Source organism: Choristoneura fumiferana, chromosome 14 (genome assembly GCF_025370935.1).
Source record: "Choristoneura fumiferana chromosome 14, NRCan_CFum_1, whole genome shotgun sequence".
Lineage (NCBI taxonomy): Eukaryota > Metazoa > Arthropoda > Insecta > Lepidoptera > Tortricidae > Choristoneura > Choristoneura fumiferana.
In genome coordinates this window covers 8,743,884-8,767,495 of record NC_133485.1, presented here as the reverse complement: position 1 = coordinate 8,767,495, position 23,612 = coordinate 8,743,884, and the positions used below count along the sequence as shown (strand labels likewise).

At 35.9% G+C, this 23,612-nt stretch overlaps 3 protein-coding genes across 4 annotated transcripts; 1 reads left to right on the top strand and 2 right to left on the bottom strand.

The window, feature by feature from the left end:
- Positions 1 to 505: 505 nt before the first annotated feature.
- Grip75 (gamma-tubulin complex component 4) lies at positions 506 to 14,651 on the bottom strand. The gene is made up of 12 exons (XM_074097607.1): positions 14,321 to 14,651; positions 13,660 to 13,792; positions 12,751 to 13,045; positions 11,296 to 11,470; positions 9,827 to 10,032; positions 6,152 to 6,278; positions 5,206 to 5,362; positions 4,498 to 4,638; positions 3,084 to 3,258; positions 2,553 to 2,754; positions 1,203 to 1,366; positions 506 to 717 (listed from the first exon to the last, which is right to left on the bottom strand). The coding sequence occupies exons 1-12, from the start codon at positions 14,381 to 14,383 to the stop codon at positions 558 to 560; spliced, it is 1,998 nt and encodes a 665-aa protein (XP_073953708.1). The 5' UTR covers positions 14,384 to 14,651; the 3' UTR covers positions 506 to 557.
- Positions 14,652 to 14,861: 210 nt separating this feature from the next.
- LOC141435064 (uncharacterized) lies at positions 14,862 to 19,595 on the top strand. Of its 2 annotated transcripts, XM_074097602.1 has the most exons (7): positions 14,862 to 15,106; positions 15,229 to 15,412; positions 15,503 to 15,690; positions 15,783 to 15,986; positions 16,181 to 16,471; positions 16,555 to 16,741; positions 17,045 to 19,595. In XM_074097602.1, the coding sequence occupies exons 1-7, from the start codon at positions 14,971 to 14,973 to the stop codon at positions 19,179 to 19,181; spliced, it is 3,327 nt and encodes a 1,108-aa protein (XP_073953703.1). In that variant the 5' UTR covers positions 14,862 to 14,970; the 3' UTR covers positions 19,182 to 19,595. The 2 variants fall into 2 exon arrangements, with proteins under 2 accessions (XP_073953703.1, XP_073953704.1); XM_074097603.1 differs by lacking the exon at positions 14,862 to 15,106 and having other exon boundaries at positions 15,302 to 15,412; positions 15,622 to 15,690.
- Positions 19,596 to 20,134: 539 nt separating this feature from the next.
- LOC141435065 (zyxin-like) lies at positions 20,135 to 22,192 on the bottom strand. Its single transcript, XM_074097604.1, has one exon. The coding sequence runs from the start codon at positions 21,856 to 21,858 to the stop codon at positions 20,446 to 20,448; it is 1,413 nt and encodes a 470-aa protein (XP_073953705.1). The 5' UTR covers positions 21,859 to 22,192; the 3' UTR covers positions 20,135 to 20,445.
- Positions 22,193 to 23,612: the final 1,420 nt, after the last annotated feature.

Here is a 23,612-nt window from a genome sequence, read left to right as displayed (position 1 = left end):
TTTTATATAAATGCAAATTGTGTTCATATTTATACCATGTGATTCTAGATATTTGGGCCAATCAAATTTTCTTATTTTTTATTCTGTTCCATTATCCAATCCAAAAGACAACAGTGACTGAGTTTTTAAAAAAACTTTCATTATATGCTACTAATGTGCTTAGGAGATGAAGTAAAAAATAATGGGCTGATAACTACGACAAAAATGTACCCTCGATGAAATTTAACCACATAAAACCTAAACAAACTCAAAGTTTTAAACAGTTGCCTTGGCAATGAGATAGAAGAAAAAGTTGATCGACCCATTTATGTTAACTTTATTTGCAAACTGGCATGTTATTTAGTAAAATTATATGGTTGTTTGTTGCACATAATTGCTAGCGAAAATGGTCATTATAATTTTTTAAGCCATATTAAAGAATTGACAATTATTTATTTAGAGAGAACTAGAGACTTGAGGCGGTGCTTGCAAGTCACATTAAAAGTCTAGGCTCTAGGTTATAAAAAGATCCAAAATGCAGATAAACCAAAGAACAAATGTAACACAGCGTAATGACCTTATTGTAACATATTGGTAACAGACTGAGTGAGCTGTGCTTCCCCGCTCAGCCACCGGTTGTAGTCTAATCTCATGAGCAGGCGAGCGAGGAACAAGCCGCAGGGACGGTCCCGAAGCGAGAGGAGCAGTTGCATCAACTGCTTCACTAATTTGTTGAACCTGAAAACAGATAATTAAAAATGAAACATTAATCAAAACCTAAAGTTTATACATCACGAGATCACGACAGATTTATACGGGGTTGAGTCGAGTCGAGTCGTAAGAGAACCGTTGAAATTACAAGCTTCACTCCCGGCTTAACCTTCTAAACCCAACTTATCCAAGTCGTTTCTGCTCAAAACGGTTTTGCTCGCTCGCGTGCCACTCCGTACCGTATGATCTATTAATTATGGCAAATGACTGTTGTGGCTTCAGATATTAGGGATTATGAACATTATAGAAAATGATTAGGAAATTTTTTAACTTAGGTTCAGCAAATAATTAGGTTATACAAGTTTAGCCATGATAATAATAAGGCTAATGAAAATCATATCTAACTTTGGTAGAAGTAACGAAATTAGCACTAACGTTCTAAGGTTTAGTGGAGGATCCCGTCAAATAACCTATTCTATCCTCTATTTATTTTAATTCAAGTAATGTTTTACCTTTCAGAATATCCTCTGATATAATAGTCTTCGGATTCCCTGTCCGTAGCCGAGTTGCTCATATTGCAGAATGAATGGCACAGTTTGAGCAGCTCCATTATGTTGCAAAAGACAGGGTTGCTCAAAGAGTCCTTGGTATCGCAAGGGCTATCGCTATTTGCTGACTGGAAGATTTAAAATATTTATGATGTTGCATGATAATAATTCAGGTCGATTTAGCTACGGCATCTGCTTCTTCGTTCTAATTAGTGGCAGTGCAGGGGTATGTATCAAATTACATAAAGTTTCAAAAGAATAATTGCCAAATACATAATGGTCATTTGATATAGGTAATGCAATTTTAAATGCATCTTTACAGGATTTTTATAAATAAACCTAACGTAACCGAAACCAATCTGTAGATTAAACGATCATAAAAGTTTGTATTTAAGCAATAGTTTCACCGAAGATTAAATATCAAATGACCATTATGTATTTCATCCATTTTTTTTAACTTTATTATTTTGACACGTTCCCCAGCGCCGGCACTAGCCCTTGATCAAGGTAGAGCGCTACGATTAATAATTTCGTAGGTAGACCGAGATTATCTACACTATTTACTCGCCTCTCAAAAGGCGCCATCAAAATGTTATTTTTCATCACACTTGCTCGTCAATGATGTTATTTGATGCCTGTATACTAAAGGATAATGGCCTCAATAGTTCCCGCGGGAATTATGGATTCACGTACAGTTTTTCTTCTCAAGGGAGTTTTAAAAAGTAAGTAGGTAAGTCATTTCAGACTAGAGGTTTCAAGTCAGCCAACGTTTTATTTACATCTTTATTATTTATTTACATATTTATTACGGTATAACCCAATATTTTACACCATAATTTTTTTCCAGGCATAATGAAACTTCGTTAATTTTATATTTTAAATTTATATACTTACTTTCTTTAGCAATAATAATAATAAATAGTTTTTTAGCATGTTGGAATAACTTGCTTAGCATTATCTATGGTAGACGACTTGAAAAAAGTGACAGTCAGGAGGGCTACTACGCAATTCGGAAATAGATGTACGTATAGTTTTACTCACGCAAATATTATTTAATACGAGAGTATTCCGAATTTTGTTGCAGCTCCCTGTATTGGCGGGTAACCATTATTTATTTATTCAGTTGTTTTCTTAGCGTCTTACGTTTGCCGAGCTTTGAAATATTTAGACACAGAATAATTTCATTTACAGAACAATTGAATGCCGGATATTTATAAATGCGGCGGTTTCAAACCTAATATATTTTGGCATACCTAAAAATTTGTACGGAACTCTCAGTGCTTAAGTTCAATTACTATTTCAACAAAAACTTACAGTAGATATTGTCAAAAACGACTGACTCAAAACATCGGCCAAGAACGTAGCATGGGCTTTCTTCAACTTCTCAAAGTCGTTAGTCTTGTTAACGGCATCCATGAGCTTAGAGAAGGAAGTGTCCAACACATCTGCCTGCATGTAGTGTTGGAGGTTATTTACCAGGAACATCAGCTTATTGTGAAGTTGGCACATGGAAAAACTGCAACATTTAGAAATTTTGTAAATCTACCAAAGTAATTAACCCAAAGTTCAACATATTTTTATACAACTTAGGCGTATCAACGTCGTAAATCTACCATTGGTTCAGAAAAACACCTCTGAAGGGAAAAATCCGGCAAAAAACTCGAAAAAAATTTCAACAATAATCCCGTGGGAATATCGGGATAAAAAGTAGCTTGTGTTATTCCAGATGTCCACCTTTCTATGTACCAAATTTCATTCACATCCGTCCAGCAGTTTTAGCGTGAAGAAGTAACAAACATACACTGTCGCTTTATTATATTAGTAGGATTCTTTAACGGTACTCACTTCGCAGACTGCTTGTAAGTCTTCCAAAGGGAATGCAAGTCGTGTTGCGTCTTCTTTATTCGCAGCAGTAGTCGGAACATGTCGTTGTACCGAGCCAACACTTCAGGAGTGAACAGCAGGTGGAGGGGCCACTTGAAATCGTATTTGAGTATGAGACTGGACCATCCGTCTGCCTCTAAAAAAAGTCAAGCTAGTTTATCGCTATCCCGCAGGAACTATGCCATTTTCCGGGATTAAAACTACCTATTCTATGTCCTTCTCCGGGACTCAAAATCTGTATACCAAACTTCATCTAAATTGATTCAATGGTTTAGACGTGAAGTGGTAACAAACAAACAAACAGACTTGCAAACTATCGCATTTACAATATTAAACCACTGAATCGACTAATATAAATGGGATGGGATCTGTCTTGTTAACATGCCGTTTTCTCCTATTTTTTAACCGACTCCAAAAAAGGAGGAGGTTCTATGTTCCAATGTTTGTATTTTTTTTCTTTGTAATGTATGTTCACCGATTACTCAGTCAATTGTGGATCGATTTTCAAAACTCTTTTGAAGTGGTCCCATTGTTACCAAGTCAAGATCTGATGATGGAATCCTAGGGAAATCGAGGGCAAACCTCAAATTTTATAGGCACACCTATGGCGATTTTGGCATTTTAAGCATTAAGATAAGCATTTACATTCTGAAAGTATCATTTGGTAACCTGGACCTCATGAAGAAGACCGTAGCTAACCAACGGAACTGGTCAAAGCTAAGTAATGCTCGCTCGTCTATAAACGATCATGATTAATATACCTAAATAAGCGACTAAGAAGAAGATTTAAGTTAATGATTCTTTCGAACTGATCTGATGCTGAAGCCAGAAGGTAGACAACGGAACTCTGTTATTAAACAACATAACTAAGTCGTATTTGGGCTTAATGGAATCGTTGTGAAATGTACTTTTTAAACGAAAAAGTAAAACCGACTGCAAAAAAATAAAAAAATAACAAAAAGTGGAACCAACTACAAAACCCTTGAAAATATGTTTCTAGGTACCTACTAGCTCGAAGTCGGTGACTCAGCACGACCCAGAGTTATAGTATGTAGGTGAGGTAGCCGACTATTATTCCACTGCTGCTGGTTCGTGCTGAGTCACCGACTTCGAGCTAGTAGCACAGTATATATATATTTCTAAAAATATAAAAGTATAAATATTTTCAAGGGTTTTGTAGTTGGTTCCATTTTTTGTTATTTTTTTATTTTTTTGGAGTCGGTTTTACTTTTTTGTTAATCTTTTTTGTAATACTTGCAATGTCATCCAAACTAAAAATCCATGCCAAGTATCAAATCAATCCGATCGCAACATAGATTTAGGTGAAATTTGACCTTTACAAAGAATAAAGACAAAATGAATTCAGTTGGTATACCTGAACAAGTTTCATCCATTACTGAAGAGTTAGCAGATGTGTTTGGTTTGATATAAGGTAGTTCAAAACTAAACTTCTCAACATCCGCACTGTTACTAAGGAATACTGCTCTGGTTGCCAACTGGAACGCTTGGTTCATATCTGTTATAAAAATAAAATATAATGCGAGTTAATTATTAGATTAATTATTTTGTGATATAAATTTTGTATACCAACCTCCTGCTAGACAATATCTATTCACCAGCCTGGCCTCTAGTGCCAGTCTCACTTCTAGTGCAGTCTCAGCTCTAATGCTAGTCTAACATCAGTGCCAGTCCCAACTCAGTGCCATTCTCAGCTCTAATGCTAATCTTACATCCGGTGCCAGTCTCACTTCTAGTGCAGTCTCAGCTCTAATGCTATGCTAGTCTAACATCAGTGCTAGACTGCCAGTCTCAACTCTAGTGCCATTCTCACCTCTAATGCTAATCTTACATCCAGTGCCAGTCTCACCTCTAATCTCTAATGCTAGTCTTACTTCAGCGCCAGTTTCAACTCTAGTGCTAGTCCCGCCACTAGAGCCAGTCTCACTTTTAGTGCCTGCCTCTCCTCTAATTTATTTGTCAATAAAAAATTACAGCATTACAATAAATGAAAAATGCTGGTCTTACATCCAGTGCCAGTCTTAACTCTAGTGCTAGTCTCGCCACTAGTGGCAGTCTCACTCACCTCTAGTGCCAGTCCGTGTAGTAGGCTTCTCTAGCATATGCGCGGTAAGGCGAAGAAGTTCTAAAAACAGTTCCCCTCTTCCCAGTAAGTAGAAGTCTTTCATCAGTCTTAACTCGTGGATCAATTGTGCTTCTTCAACAGCTACTGCCCATAGGTGCTAGAGAGAAGACACCAAATCTAAATTTTAGAACATAATCCTACTAATATTATTAATAAGAAAGTTAATGAAGATGTTTGTAAACTTTCAACAGTCCCCAGGCATAATATCTGCCTGGAGAGATGATCTCTATTGTAGTCTTTCCCCACAATTACATACATACATACATACATACGCTCGAAAAACATAACCCTCCTTCGGGCAGTCGGGTAAAAAGTAATAACAGATGTAATGTAATGTTTCTTTTGGGATCTGTTGCAATCATGCAATAACTTCTGAACGGATTTAGATGAAACTTGGCGTACATATAAATAATAATCATGGAACAATTAACACCAACTGACCTAGTCCCAAAGTAAGCAAAACTTGTGTTATGATATGGGTACTAGGCAACTGAGGGGCTACTACGAATATCGAAACTCGTATCGCACCGTCCCTTTCACTCGCGTATTAAATGACATAAGCGTTAGCGGGACGGCAACATACGAAGTTCGAGTTCTGCACTTCGTAGTATAGAGCCTGAAAAACAAACTTAGATATATAAACACATATTAAACACACAAGACTCGAGAACAAAAATTTGTATTTTTATACAAATATCTGCTTAGTATTTTATCACGGCGTCCTTGCAGCTAGCCAGGGAAACCTAGCTTCTTGAAATAGGGTATAAATGCTAGATGGGGAGGCGCCGTAAGTGCGTGTTTTAGACGCAGGAATTAGATATTTAGAGTTTATAGTATATTTAGAGTATATAGTATTATTAGTTAGATTATGAAATTATGAACTTACCTTAGTAACACACTCCTTGATCTCTCTCACTACACTCCTCAAGTTGTAAACTTCAAATGATTCAGGATCTTTGAACTTTTGTAGTTTCTCGTGGAATTCAGCTTCTTTATCTTCCCAAATTGTGAACCTGTATGCAAAACCAAGCATTTTGTTTTTAATAGTAAAGGTAACAGATTACTTACGAATATAAGCCTAATTTGGACTTATACTATACTTGGTTTGGATAAGTATTTAACTAAATGTAAACAAAACAACGTCAATTGGCGTCTTAAATATTGAAATTCCCGCATTAAACTATCTAAACATTTACATTTCTGTATTGAAATGCACTATTCTAGTTTGTATTACAATGATAGATAAGTAAGATGTTTAAAATCCTTGAATGTACCAAATCTAACAGCTGAAGTTTGTTTACATTTAATTAAATATCTATCCAAACCAAGTATAGGGCATATTGAAAGTTTCTGGAATTAGGAACTTACAAGATAAATAAAAAAAAGCAATTGCAAAATTTATAAAAGGAACTCTCTTGGAGAATTTTATATCGCTATTACAATGTAGTGAAAATGGAAAGATGATCGGAGATGATGATGATTTAGTTATAATGAGGGCTATCGCGTATGAATTCGCCATTAGAGGCGCTAGTGTAGCGTAAGGTCTCCGAAATGTCAAATCTCATAGTTTTTGGGTGAGCTACGCGGGTTTATTTATAATTAGAATAATTTTGTGAATATTTTGCAATATCTGAAATTAATTATGGCAAATATGAGTTCCGGGGCAATGAATGTGTGTTTTGAGACAGTTTTGTCTTTCGGAAACCTTTGTCCTCCCCTTTTTTCCGAACAAAACGGGGACTATGCAGCACTGTGGCATGCTCGATATTTATATGGTACGGTTTTAAGGTGTTTTAAATATGATTTTAATTTAAACTTTGTTTTCACGCCAGTAATAACAGACTTTGAAAGCCATACTTAAAAACCTCACGCAACAGTGCGCCATCTAGTGAGACAAAAAACGATAGCCCTCATTATTGTGAATTGCCGCAGCTCAAAACTCTAGCGGTAACAGTTAATTTCTGTACATAATATGTGAGAGTCACGCCAATCAGCGCTGACGCTTGCCAGCTCCGTCCGCCCCGCGCAACGTTTAGTTACTTTGTGTACGCGTTCTGCGTATTTTGGTGCCGTAGGCTATACCTTAGGCTTGTATATTTATTTATTTATTTAAGTCCTAAAAATAAAGTCTTGTACAGTGAGCAATGACCTTCACTACTTGACTCTGTCACTCGCGCGTGAATATTTCACGTCGCATTCGTACAAGTTCATGTGTAGTGAAAGGTCATTGTACGAAATTCTTCGTGCTCGGCGACCGGAGTTACTCTAGAAAGAACTATTCCCATCTTTCTGTTCTTAATACATGTAGTACAATATCTCGAGACAACAATCGAACCGAATCGTTCCGAACTACTCCGGATAGTTCCGAATGACCGACCCATCGAGCGCCAACCGAATCAAACAGCGGTGTAGACTCGGTGAACGATCATTTGAATGTACTAGTTTGAGTGAGAGAAAGATAGCAAAAAGAAAAGGAACTGTTATGATTGGTTATTTGGAGTCTTTTTGTATTTTTTATTTCAACTCCAAATTTGTTACTTTTACGGGTATCCCGTGAAACCATATCGAAAATACAAACTGAGACATGGATGCACAGAAAAACCAGAAAAAGAGACCAGCGCTGGGAATCGAACCCAGGTCCTCAGCAATCCGTGCTGCGTGCTATAACCCCTACACCACCGCTGGACAGGAATTTAGACACGAATTTTTCCTATGCATACATATCTCAGGTTGCTTATTTCTACTACGCTACTTATGCAGCAGCACTAGCGACATCTATGTTTTCGCTCTCATCGAGAGACGTCACATTCTATCGGAACCAACCGCTCACCCAGACAAGAGATGTCGCTACTAAGCAATCAAATTATGATTGGTTATTTGGAGTCTTTTTGTATTTTTTATTTCAACTCCAAATTTGTTACTTTTACGGGTATCCCGTGAAACCATATCGAAAATACAAACTGAGACATGGATGCACAGAAAAACCAGAAAAAGAGACCAGCGCTGGGAATCGAACCCAGGTCCTCAGCAATCCGTGCTGCGTGCTATAACCCCTACACCACCGCTGGACAGGAATTTAGACACGAATTTTTCCTATGCATACATATCTCAGGTTGCTTATTTCAGGTTGTTTTTTTGATGAGAGCGAAAACATAGATGTCGCTAGTGCTGCTGCATAAGTAGCGTAGTAGAAATAAGCAACCTGAGATATGTATGCATAGGAAAAATTCGTGTCTAAATTCCTGTCCAGCGGTGGTGTAGGGGTTATAGCAAGCAGCACGGATTGCTGAGGACCTGGGTTCTATTCCCAGCGCTGGTCTCTTTTTCTGGTTTTTCTGTGCATCCATGTCTCAGTTTGTATTTTCGATATGGTTTCACGGGATACCCGTAAAAGTAACAAATTTGGAGTTGAAATAAAAAATACAAAAAGACTCCAAATAACCAATCATAATTTGATTGCTTAGTAGCGACATCTCTTGTCTGGGTGAGCGGTTGGTTCCGATAGAATGTGACGTCTCTCGATGAGAGCGAAAACATAGATGTCGCTAGTGCTGCTGCATAAGTAGCGTAGTAGAAATAAGCAACCTGAGATATGTATGCATAGGAAAAATTCGTGTCTAAATTCCTGTCCAGCGGTGGTGTAGGGGTTATAGCACGCAGCACGGATTGCTGAGGACCTGGGTTCGATTCCCAGCGCTGGTCTCTTTTTCTGGTTTTTCTGTGCATCCATGTCCCAGTTTGTATTTTCGATATGGTTTCACGGGATACCCGTAAAAGTAACAAATTTGGAGTTGAAATAAAAAATACAAAAAGACTCCAAATAACCAATCATAATTTGATTGCTTAGTAGCGACATCTCTTGTCTGGGTGAGCGGTTGGTTCCGATAGAATGTGACGTCTCTCGATGAGAGCGAAAACATAGATGTCGCTAGTGCTGCTGCATAAGTAGCGTAGTAGAAATAAGCAACCTGAGATATGTATGCATAGGAAAATTCGTGTCTAAATTCCTGTCCAGCGGTGGTGTAGGGGTTATAGCACGCAGCACGGATTGCTGAGGACCTGGGTTCGATTCCCAGCGCTGGTCTCTTTTTCTGGTTTTTCTGTGCATCCATGTCTCAGTTTGTATTTTCGATAAAGGAACTGTTGTTGGAACGGGAGCGAACCATGCATAGACTCTATTACATGTACCTTGACAAGTTCGTATGTGGTACTCGGTGGAACCCTGTCGCAGGGAGCCTCCTTATCAAGTTTTTTTTTATAAGTTCGGCAAATGCTGACTTCGGCATGGTTCTACGGTGTCACGCACAAGTTTATGAAGGTATAGTATACTAAGGGGCTGTTTCACCACCCATTGATTAATTTTTTTGACGGATTAATGTGATGACGTCTCCGTCTATTCGAACAAAACAAACAGAGGCGGCATCTTTATCCGTCAAATAAATTTATCCAATGGATGGTGAAATAGGGGGTAAATGAACTAAAACATTGAACTAGTACACTTGAACGATAGTACTAGTTTGAAGTGATTAATTTAGTGAACGAGCACACACAACTCTACTACCTTCGCGAGTCACCTATTTTTTTTAAAGCCAACATTGGCCTGCTTTTCATAGCCGTGCTCCCCTTCTTGACTTTACGCGGGTCAAATCCAAACAGGATTACAGTCTTCCCAATGAACAGTATCTCCTGGGCAAGAGAGAGGGGCATGAAGTATGGTATCATATTGGGATTCAAGATGAATCCACAGTCCAGTGTAGCATCCTGCAACTGAAAAGATAACACCTATTATATAATAGCACAAGTTGAAGGCAAAGCTGAACCCTTAATAAGCCCATTTATTCGAGCATCCTACCACAGTATCAAAAGCAGCTATCGAATAAATACAAGGATATTTTTAAAGCTAGTAGTATTTTCAATATTTGCAATGGATATTGTAACTTATTACTAATGTGATAAGGTTGAATTTCCAAGTTAATGCATGTGGTCGCTAAATCGCCTCTATAGGTTGTCATTCACGATGACGTTACAATGTCGTTAATGTCTAATTTTGACAAAATCACGCGTCTTCGTGGATGGCACTAGGTATATCTTTTTAAGGGTTAAATAATGCAAAAATTGAAAATACAAACTGAAATAGAGATGCAAAAATTTGGAAAATGCAAACTGAGACATGGATGCACAGAAAAACCAGAAAGAGACCAGCGCTGGGAATCGAACCCAGGTCCTCAGCAATCCGTGCTGCGTGCTATAACCCCTACACCACCGCTGGACAGGAATCTAGACACGAATTTTTCCTATGCATACATATCTCAGGTTGCTTATTTCTACTACGCTACTTATGCAGCAGCACTAGCGACATCTATGTTCCGCTCTCATCGAGAGACGTCACACTCTTTCGGAACCAACCGCTCACCCAGACAAGAGATGTCGCTACTAAGCAATCAAATTATGATTGGTTTTTTTTTTGAGTCTTTTTGTATTTTTTGTAACCATATCGATATGGTTTCACGGGATACCCGTAAAAGTAACAAATTTGGAGTTGAAATAAACAAATACAAAAATTCCCAAAAAAAAATTTTTGAATTGAAATAAAATAGTACATTGTGTCGTAAGGGCGGTAAACAAGGAATTGCGAACGAGTCTATTAGAAGCTCGAAGTCGAAGACTGAGGGCTTTAATGAGTCGATGTTCGTAATTCTAGTATTACCGCCCGTGCGACATAATAATCACTATAAATCCAATTTTCAACCGATTTCAGTTTTCTCTGCGCTAAACACTGTCTGTACATCTATATTTTCATAATAATATTAAGATATGGCAAATTCAGGAGTTGTCAAATACCGTATTGAAAACCCTACTTTAGGTAAGAAACTGTAGGAAAATGTTAACTTATATTTTCATTTTTGGGAAAAAACTCATGTGGCCTATAATTAATTTTGAGTAGCATGTTTCACAGGTCTATTTCACCACCCATTGATAAATTTTATGTGGCAGATCTATAAGCTTTGAATAAAAAAAAAACATAATTACACTTGTCAAAAGTGACTTGTCATTCTGCGTACTCGAAGGGCAGGATAGAAAGGTATCAGAGATGTCATCCTTGTTGCGAACTATGAAAAACTCTTGGTAGGGATCTCTTAATTCTCCATACAGTAGCCAGGTGCATAGTTGATTCATAAAAACATTATTAATGTTTGCAAATATTCTGAAAATAAAATTATATTTATTTGGAATTATTAGGGTAAGGATTGAGTACAAAATAGAGTTGTGGATAATGCTCATTTTCGAGGCTTAAAAACTCGAGCCCTTAAGACTCCAGAGTCTTAAAGACTCGACTATATTTGACAATTAAATTGGCTTATTTTATGCGTATGAATGCAAGAAACCGCCTTTGCGCCCAAAGGTCATTAACGACTCGTCCTCGTCGTCGTTAAGCCTCGAGAATCTTTAGGGTTCGAGTCTTTAAGCCTCGAAATGAGCGTTTTTCACAACACTACTTCAAAAACATGGACCATGTTAAAAATAGTTAAACACAAAACAGTGGTGTGTGTGTACAAGTATGTCCAACTTTTTTAACGTGCGTGCGTGCGTGGATTATTTGCGTGCTGTGCGTTTGCGTGCGTGCGTGCGTGCGTGCGTGCGTGCGTGCGTGTGTGTGTGTATGTGTAAATTAACATTTCTTATATTTAGGCACTCATCTATGCTAAATTTAAGGCTATATTTATCAATTTTTATTTTAATGATTAAAATGCAATTTGGAGAAGTTGGCATTATTTCAAACAAACAAGACGCAGGGTTTTTCTTTCTGTACATAACATTATCCTTAATAATATCACAATACAAGTAATATAGGTTATTTGTATTGTGCTAATATACTATATGTAACACTGCTTATGCCCACTACTATGCGTGGAATTCGGTTATCGCCCGGTTTCCCTTGGAAGCTGTGCATTTTTCTGGGACAAAAAGTAGCCTATGCCACTCTCTGGCCCATACACTATCTCTATGCCTAAAATCACGTCGATCCATCGCTCCGTTTTGACGTGAAGGACAGAGAAACAACACACACTTTTGCATTTATAATATTAGTATGGATTACAAATGTGAAAGCGAGTTTGTTTGTTTATTCCACTTTCACGCCTTAACAACTGAACTGATTGCCATGAAATTTTGCATATATCAGATCAATAATAGGCTACCGTTTTTTTTGACAAAATTAGCTATTTTTTGTTTTGTATTAAAAAAAAACGATTAATGTCTACTCAGGCAATTAAGAAACAGTTGAGGTCTACTCAGTCAAAGCAATTGATAACAGTTATGAATGGTTGCTCTGTAGATCTTATATTTCTACAATAGATATGTATAGATTCAACATAGTTCTGACATAAGTATAGTGTATGTTGAAAAAATCTAATTTAACACTAGCAAAGCCCCGTGGGCAACAGCAACAGCTAGTGTAAAAACAAATTGGACTATTAAACTTACTTAGTAATGGCTTCATGTACCATTTCATTGCCATTCAGGATATGTTGATGAGTCAGGCTCAAAATCTGACATCCAATTAGCCTCCTTTCCTTTACAGTAGTGATCAGTCTATTCAAAGTGTTGAAAAGTCCTTGGAACTTCTCAACATAGCTATATACAAAGGACAGTGTGTAATTGTGGTTTCCTATAACTAGTCCTTCAACTTCAACTAGAGTTTTTTTGTAGGATTTAAGCACCTCTGTAATTCCTTCACTCAACGCTTGGGCATAGAGACCTGTTATTCGGAGACTTGAAGCTGCAAAAACAACATATTTGATTGACTTAAGCGTTCATTTAACTAACAATGTTTTTATGTTTTTTAAGGTTCTAGTTATTGTTTTTAAGTTGCCATATTTTATTTATTTCAACCATGTACCTATAAAAATGTGGGTTGAGGTTTTAAAATACAAAAGTGAAATCTAATAAAAGGATGTTTCTACATTTTCATTTCAAGTTAGGACAAGGGAGTGGCAGTAAATTAAAAATAATTAGAATTGACCACACATCACAAATTCACTTAGTAGAGTTCTGTCTTTACTTTTTATTTGGTCTAAAGGTCTGTTGAAAGGTTCTTGCTATTTAAATTAATATAATAATAATAATAATAATAAAAGTGTTTATTTACTCCACCACATTCCAGTAATACAATCGGTAAATTTACACATTACAGTTGCATTAGATACAAGACTTGTGCGGTGGAGACTGGTGCCTGAACTAGGGGAAACCTGTATGTCAGATCACCAGGCCTCCGAACCCCAGATGTCTGTAGCTACAGAGGTTATGCTATACTTAGGACTTAGGAGAATTATTCATGTGAAGTATACAAATAAAAAAATATATATATAATTAGGTATATCTGATATATTATACCTGAATGTGTTTTCCTGCAGTGAAAACCCATACTATCAACAAAAGTCTGAATCCTGTGGTGGCTCTTTGCTATCTCGCATATCCTATTGTAGACATCTGCATCACCTTGATTTGCATACTGAAATTTGTTACCCTGTAACATAACAATTTACTCTGTTAGATTAGTAGTCCAAAACCAGCAGCTTGCCACAACACTATGCTGAGTGGGACCCTATTTATACTGTTTGATGTTGTTTCAAAATGTTTTCCTTCATAAAGTATTTTACCTTGTGTATGGAATGTGTAAATAAATCTCTCTCTCTCTCTCTCTTTCTCTCTCTCTCTCAATATCACATCAAATGTAATTATCTTTTTTTATTTCTTTATTTCGAGAATCTCAGAAGCTACTGTAACAATGTATAATGGTAGTGGTTTTATGTTAAGGGGATGATCCAGTGATCTAAGAAAATCATAGCTTGTTTGAGTTGCGGGGAAAATTTGTGATCTTGTTTTAGCCCAAGCGAAGTTTGGTCACTAGTATTGGTAGTTATTCTAATAAACAGTGGCTCTGTGCTATGTAGGGAATAAAGGAAACCGTAGTTCCCATCTTCCTGTGAAAAGAAAAAAGTTGCTTGCAGTAGATAGTTAGTAGAAAAATAAATTTAGACTGAGATTTTCCTACCTCTGGTACCTCTGGTGTTGCTTGGGAACAATCCCATAAAACTAATAGAGCGTCGTGAATCATTATAATTTTAGTAAAAAGAGATGTTGTAAGTGTACTGTATTGTTTTCTTTACGCGCCGCGCCGGATACTTTAAAAATAGGCAATGAACGCATTACTATTTTTTCAGACTTAGGTCTGGGACCATATCGCCTTATAATTATAGTTAATCAAAGTATTTATTTATTTTAACGTATAATATATATTTTTAATATTTTAATTTCAACGTCCTATGAAATTATTTATTTTGACACAGCAAAGGCAAAGCAACGCAACTGTCACTGTCGTGCAAGGAAGAAAAAAAAAAAAAAAAAAGAAGCGAGCATGCGGACGGATCTCACAAATCGGTCCCCATAAATCGATTCAAGTCTGTGAACTACATCACTATATTACCGACTTCAATTTTGAGTGAATGGAAACACCTAATGAATAGAATGAAAGTGCAGCGACCTGCGCCCGCGCCGCCAACCCCCCCCCGACCCCCTTCCGTTCGCTACCCCATTCTTCTACCTGGACTGGAGCCTCGGGGCCCTTGGGGTTATTTTATAAAAAAAAACCGCAGCATCTTAAGAAATTACTTAACAATATGAGAGCTCCATAAGTTTTTAAATATGGCTGAGGCTTGTAGGCTGGGGAATTACAATTCACAACGAAAAACTGACAGTATTCAAGAAGAAAATGTTTGTTTATTGAATGTTTTGTGTGTGTTTATATCGCTTGTTACCATACTCGCCGATTTAACTACAGGTGTGTGACAAGACTTGTTCTTAACTTTTGAATTGTTCCGGTTAACGTTTTTTTAAGTAATGTAAAAATAACAAAATCATATTTAATCGACAATAAATAAAAGCAACATTTCTTAATTTCAGATATTTTAGTTTTTGCTGAATACTGTAAAAGTGGATACCCTTATTGGGCACTGACAACTTTGATTTTTATAATTGCTCCAAATGTTATGATAAATGTTTTTTCGTTAAGATGGTTTATCATAGATCAAAAATGTAGCATAAGGCATTGGATAAGTCATGGATTTATGGTGGGATTGCTGGAAAGGTATTTAAATATAAATAATACACAAATCAATTTAAGTACTTTAAATTAAGTCAATTAACTAGTAACTTATTTATGGTTACTTGTTTACAGGTACATAACATTTATGCACAAAGTGTTTGAATGTAAAAATGTGGAATCAATCAATGCACTGAAATTGTTTACTCAAATTAATGATCTGAATCTATTACATTTTCTATACGTTTTTATAGGCACTATTCCGCAAATTATTTTACAAGTTTATGGAATAGTCACACTAAATGAGAATTATCACACAAAAGGTAAAGTGATTTTCACTTTATTGTTTTGAATAACTAAGCATTATACATATTTGCTGATCATATTTTAATATTTATCATATTTTATTTTACAGCTTTCGCATTAAGTGCGTCGATTGCATCGGTGATATGGGGGTGTGCAAACTATATATACGGTTTGTCTTGGTTTAGTTGTGAAAGGTTTCAATGGAGTACCTTTTCACTAAAAATTATTTGGCATTTTGGAATGCTCATTAGCAGAATTTCGGGCATTATACTATTTACCATTGTATTTGGCATGTGGACATTAGTTCCTTTGGGTAAGTTTTAATAATTAAAAATGTCCGTTTACACATGAATAACCTTGAAATTCAAATCTTTTATTAACACACAATATATGTATTCAATAATTAACAAATACAAAGAAAGAAAAATAGAACTAAAACTAAATTTCTTACTACTATGTGTTATATTCTAAATGATGAATATACGGTTCAATATCGTTTTGTTTCAGGACTTCACTGGTTAGCTATGACATTTTGGATCGTTACTCAAAAGACGACTTTTTGCCCAAATAAATTAGAAGAAACTTTTTATAATGTTGTAATGGGACTGGTTTATTGCTTTTGTTACATAAATTTGAGAGAAGGTCATACTAGATATCGCCTTATGATGTTTTATACTTTAATGGTGACGCAAAACTTCGGTAGTTTATTTTTATATGTTTTGATCACGGACTCAGAAAGGCAAAAGAAATCATGGTCTATTACCACATCCATTTGTGTAATAGCGGGAACTGTTATCGGTAAGATGTTAAAAAAAAACTCAAAAACCTATTAAGTAATTTATTTTTTAGCTTTGCTAAACCTTTTCATTTTGTTCTTTCAGGGATGTTTGCTATGATTTTATATTATAGATATTTTCATTCGAAAGGTCCAATACCATGGAAAAATGGGAGTAATGATATTGAACTGAACAATAAAATTTCTACAACACGAATCAACAATATAGGTCTCAATTACGTCAGGTCTTTTAAAAGTTCTCAAAAAACAGAGATTAAAAATGAAAATCCCAGGTACTATTTTTTCTTAATTTATAAAGTAAGTAATAAAGTGGAGCATGGCAATATAACAGCCTTATCTGTAACGAGCAAGCAAACAGAACCAAGGGATGGTTTATACATTTGGGAAGTTAAATCATTGCTTTTTGTCTTTTAAGTTATTAAAAAAGTATCCCAAATTTACCTTGAAACGATAGGTAAATTGACAAACTTTCGTTCGGAATTCATCCATGGGGCTTATAGGGTGCTGCTTGTTAACACCGTAAGTTTTTGGGTTTTTATTCCACATCAATTTTGAATTTATTTTATAATTTACAGAAGAGAATGCACGCAAGTTCAACCAACGGATATCGAAAATGCTGATAAAAAGTTTCTTCTGGACCATTGGATTGCGAGATCTGGAACTCCTACTTTTACATCTGCACCTGTTGGAGATAATAGCATGGATGTTTCGAGCATACAATTACATACCGTAGAAAATACTCCACAAACCATAAATAAGGATGAAAATAACTTTTACGACAGGAGTAGACTTAAAATTCATCCCAAAAAAGGAAAAACTCCATTGTTAAGCTCAAAAGAACTAACTTTAAAGTTATCTTCAATAGACAATTTAGAAAGCTCTATAGACATAATCACTTCAAGCAATCTAAACTTACAAAAACGTCGAGGAATATGTTCATCTGATGATTTGCGAGACAACTTGGCCAATATTAATTTAGACGAATGTAATATTGTTCACTCAGATTTCATAAAAACAACCAAGCCAGACCAAGGATCTGAGTTTAGCCACGATACAGATGGTTCTAATAAAAAGACATCTTCTGATTCAATTGACATGGATTTAGATTTAAGCTTCAGTGACATAAATAGTTCAGATATAAATACGTTCAACGAAAATATTGTTCAAAAACTTTGTCTCAGTGCGTTAAAGAATATAAAAGTAGGTAATCAAGATGCTGATATTGAAAATATACAAAGAATTGCCTTAGATATTCTTAAAGAAATGTACACCAGGAAAGGTAAGAGCAAAAAAATTATGAGTGGTGAATCTATAACATCCAAACAACGTGATTTAGAAACCCCCACAGAAATATTATCTGTTCATGATTACGAAAATATATGTGCAGTAAATATTGCGAGAGAAGCTTGGGGTTTAAGATCCTGGAATGGGTATTCGGACATTGAAAACTGGCTTCACGATGGAAGTGTATTCAGAGACAGAAGACGTGATACACTTACTTCAGGCAGCTCAGAAATAAGTAGCTGTATATCCCAAGACTTAAAAACAGCTATTTTAGCTGCTCCATCGTTTCCGAAGAAACCTCCAACTTATTCCAATGTTTTTGTTAAATTTGATCCAAGTAATCAAGAACAATATGTAGACTCTATTATTTGTCAATCAAACGACGACACTTTTCTGGCTAAACCATGCATGATTGATACAGGAAAAGATTATTTAGAGCCAATTATTGAGGAGTTAGATGACTTAGGCGATCTAGATCCATCAAATAAAAAGAGGCTTACTTCGGAAAGTTCACTGGTGGCGACTATTGATGAGATACGTAAAGCAACTATTGCAAATTCTCCAAGAAACCTATATCATAAAAGAAGAGATTTACAATGGTATACACCAAAAGAAGAAGTTTCTGCTAAAATAGAATGCAATCTGGAAAGAGCTCTATGGAAAGAACCGTCGAAATTTGATTCGAGTAATATAATGGAATCACTTCCCGAAAAAGAGAATATTTTAAATGTGTCTCACGTTTCCAAGTACGACTTAAGTAAAAAAGAAATAAACTGTACTGTAACTTCATCATCGGAAGCAAGTGGCTTTGAAAACAATAGTCGAAAAAATACTAGAGAACGTCAAAAATCTGCATGCAATCTGAAAACGCAGTACAAAAAAAATGAAACTAAACCTGACCAGAGTCTCAAGGATTTATCAAATAAGGACATTGACTTTTTATGGCAATTAGTAACAGATAACTCCCTGCCTCTTAGTTCAACAGAAGATCTTGCTTCAAGTAGATTAACATCTTCTTTACAATCACTCATTCAGAAAGAAACATCAATATCACATGTTCAAACGTCTTCAAAAATAAGCAACATGAAAAAAAGTGAAAGAACTAAACCTAGACGCAAATTTTCTATGTTAAGGGAAAAGTTTGAACCCAAGTTGAATATAAATTCAGATGAAGAGATTTTATTCCACTGCCCAGAGAATCTTTCGGCGTCAAATGAATCTGTAGTTGTTAATCAATTTAATGTAAATGTAGATACAGTAGATCAGAAGAAAATAAATATATCTCCTGAGGAGGCTAAAACGAATAGGTCAGCTTCTAACAGATCTGACGTAATAATGTCAAAAAATATGAAGGAAAAAAGATCTTTATTTATGAAACAAGTTTTGAGTCCACCTAAATTCAATACTAAGTTAAAACATAAAGCTTGATCAAAAATCAAAACTACGGTTTTTTTTAACTCAAAATGAGTAAGTCTTCCTAATACTTTCAGTATGAAAAGTCAAGAATAACATGGATCTCATTTTGGGCGTAGTCATTTTACCAGATAAAAATGAAATTTTATAATTTTCGAGTGATAGTAAATTAAATGTTCGTAAATTGTATAATAATAGGTATCTCGCGAACACTGACCAATTTAATGTTTCTGAAATCTGCACTCAAAGTACTACATTATTATAAGTATAGTAGTTTTAATACAATGCAACTGTGATTTGTGTGCCTTCTTTCTAAAATTATAGCCAGTATTTTTAGGCTTAGCTTTAATTTTTTATACCTTTTAGGAAATGCCTTTTGAATAAAACTGACCATATATATCAGTGAGTTCAATTTCTTATCTCCTCACCCTTTCATCTCTCCAAAGATATAAGTGGAATAGAAATCCTTTATTAATATCAAAATTATTTATATAAAAAAACATTTAAAAATACACGAAAAAAACTACGTATGGTGTTTATACAAATATTTAATATCAAATTTACAATAAAATAAATTATTAAATAGATTAAAAGCACTATCTTATAATGCATGAGTAATAAATATTACCTTATATCTGAAACTAGCAGCCAATATCACATGAATCCTAATTTCTACGAATTGAATGTTTTTAAACAATTGTAAAGTTAATTTATACAAATTTTATATAAGTTGCTTCATGATCGCTATGTCAAATTGTTTACGTTGGTTATCCAATATTCTAGTCCGTGTCATTGGTGCAGTTTGATCTCTATCTGACCTACATTCACCTTAAAAATACGTAATAAATAACTGTCTTTATCTAATGAATAAACTATACTCTCAAGTCATACTTAACGGTTTTGTAACATAAGTAAACAACAAAGAAATTTGGAACATTAGAATTTTGTACAAAAATATCCTAAATGAATAAAATAAAGAGTTGTTGTTTATTTTACCAATAAAAACGACAGAAAATACGATATATACTTCGTAATAGTAATTTTACCTATGAACTATGCTTTAGTACGAAAACAAAAGAAGTAAAAAAAAAAACAATACATGAATACCTGTAGGTGATAAATAATTATTTCTTTATAATAACTATCCATTGCAGCTATGACCTTTAGTAAATAATGGTCTGCGTCTGTCACTTATCTATCACTGAAATGTTAGATACATCATACATTTAACGAAGCTTGTAAACACTTGCTTAACATCCTTTTTTTAGTATAAATAACTTTACAAATCGGTTGTCATTACGGGAACAGTAAGCATGCGTATACGGTGTGCATTACAGTTTTTGCACAAAATATGGTCGTCAAGCGGATAGCATCCTCTACCTTCAGCTTCTGAAGATAGTAAAAGCCCACAGTCTTCGCATCTGTAGCATCGCACATGAAAACTGCGATCAAGCGCTACAACACGTACAGTCTCCTCTTGTCCCTCTTCTGGCATTATAGGTAATTCACAAACACAACACCGTGGAGCAAATTTTTTGTGAAAATCTTCAATACAATGAATTTGATTCATTGCGTCGACGGTAAACGGAATGCCATCAAGACTCTTGCCACATACCACACACGTAAAACAAGTAGGGTGATATGGTTTTCCAGTAGCGCGAAGAATTCTATCTAAGATAGGTTTGTCACAAACAGAACATTTTTCAAGCGTTTCATAGTAATCTACTTCACAGAATGGCTGTCCTTCAACAGCGTAAAATGGCTTTCCTTGTAAATTAGTATTACAGCGGTAGCAACAAAAGCACTGGACATGGTACATATTTCCCATGGCTGTGCAACCTGAACTTTCCCCCACGACTTTACCATCACATTTTATGCAAATGCCAAATACATCCAAATCCTGGCTATCTGATATAGACTGCACAAGCATGTTGGTAAGAGCGTCTACCTCCTGTTCTTTTGGAGTTGGTGACTTTCCAGAGGAAGATAAATTATTTCGGTAGTTTTGAAACGTATGTTGAGGTGAAAGACTGCTCTGAGGGCGAGGATTTATCGGCTCATACAGGGATTCGTAGTTTGATGCCTGCGATGCTCCGTAATCTCCAAATTCGTTTTGGTATATCGGTGGATAATTTGGTCTTTCTTGATTGTAATTTAAATTTGCTGTAGCACGAACTAATTCACTATAGTTAGAGCTCACTGGAGATGGCGGTGGTAGATACTCCTCAAGGCCTGGATCGGTATCATATGATTTGGATATCGAAACGTGCTGCGGTGGGGGAGGAGGTGGAGGCGGCAGACTGTCGTTATTGTTTCTATATGGTGGCATGTTGCTGTATGTGGTGTTGTAATTTTTCTGTTGATTTGGAGAATTTCTAGATAAAGAAATACCAGGCATATTCGAATGACCCACATTAACATAATCTGTTGTAATTCCGGAATGAACATTGTTAAGACTTGAGTTATAAGAGGTAGCATTGTTATTCGATACTGGTGAAATCTTCGCAGAATATGATGGCTCCCGTAATGTGCTGACGACTGCACTACGAGGAACTTGAGGTTGAGCTTTCTTTTTTGGTGGCACAACTGGTGGTATCTTTTTTCCTTTACTAATAGAACTGAATTCCTTTGCTGTCATTTGCAAATCAGCTAACTGTTTTTCAAGTGCATCGATGTTATCAAGACGTGACATTTTTGCTTATGATCACCCGATTTGATTAGATTAGCACTTCACTTTAACAAGTTAAATTATTTGTGATGGAATTTTCCTATCTGCATTTGGAACTTTCAATTTCACTTCTTATGTTAACATTATTCTTTATTCATAAGTTTCCTTTAAAAAGGAAATATGAAGAAAACTCGTTTTCACTAATTTCGTTAAGTAGCTTTAAGAAAACTTTGATTTGTCGAGCACAGTCTGCTAAGAATCGACGAACTTGGTTGGCAGAACAAAAGTCAATGACACACTCGATCGAGAGAATGTTCCGCGAGTCCGCGACTGAATCATCAGTATGGTGCAATGTTTCGTTCAATATGTCCGTTCCGTTACCACCTAACTACCGATTTAATTATATTAAAACAATTTATTTTTTCTTTGTTAATTTTATCGCTAAATATTTTTCTGATTGTTCAGATAATTAATTTACAAATAATTCAGATTCTGCTAATTATGATGAATGAATTAATTTAAATCGAGCTATCAATCGATACTCATTGGAACGAATAATGTCTACAATTGACTATATAAAATGTACTCTGTGGTCTGTCCTCACTCCCGTGTTCCTCCTTTATGTTTACTTTATTTATACTTTATTTTGTAGTACATTTTTTTTAATTTGACAATTTGGGTGACAGACAGACAGGCCTTGTTTTTTTGTGTCCACGCCCATAAAAACTGACAGGAGCTACTATGGGCGTGTACACAAAAAACAAGGCCGGTATTTCCATGTCGGTGTTATCCGGGCCGGGAAAGAGTGTCACCCGACAATTTGACTAAAATATTTTTTTTTTCTTTTTTCTTTTCCTTTCGTTATATTTAATTACGTTGTCGTTGGGTGACACTATTTACCGGCACTTGACCGGCACGGATAGTACTGACATGGAAATACCAACCCGATATTTTGTTTTTCAGGTCAGTATTTCCATGTTGGTATTGTACGTTCGGTAAATAGTAAATAGCAGTGTTGCCAATTTAGCAACTTTGTCGCTAGAATTAACGGCTTTTTCTTTAGAGACAAAAAAAAGTTTTGACGACAAAAATGGTTTAGCGACTTATCTGGCGACTTTTGGAATACAAATTTAGATAGTTCTAGGACCAATAATGGATACTTAATTTTTTTTTCAACTTGACGACGACGAGAATTATACAGTGCCAAGAGATTTATATGGAAAGCACTTGAGCACCAAATTCAAACTTTATCGTCCCAGAAGGCTTTAAAAGATTAGGTTTTGTCACCCGTAATTGAATTCACACACATGGGTATCGTCAAACTTCTCTATACGGCACTAGTCAGGCCAAAACTAGAGGCGAGCTCCTGTGTGTGGAATCCCCACGAATCTATGTATGCTCTCATGATCGAAAAAGTACAACAGTGGTTCTTGCGTTTCCTTTACAAAAAATCTTGCGGATACTATCCTTTTATGTATCCAACTGTCTATCTCCGAGGTACTCTTGGCTACAATTCGCTAGACACACGTAGACTTTACGAGCAAATTCTGACTGTAATCCGAATTTTGCGCGGACGCTTCGACTGCCTCGCGCTACTGAGTGAGGCGTGCCGCCTGTCTGCGCCCGAGCAGCAGGGCTACTACGAAACTCGAAGTTCGTGTCGTGCGGTCCCTCTGACACTTACACTGTTTAATACGAGAGCGAGAGGGACGGTACGACACGAACTTCGAGTTTCGTAGTACTAGCCCTGCTGGTGGTTTAGCGAGAGTTTCTAGGAG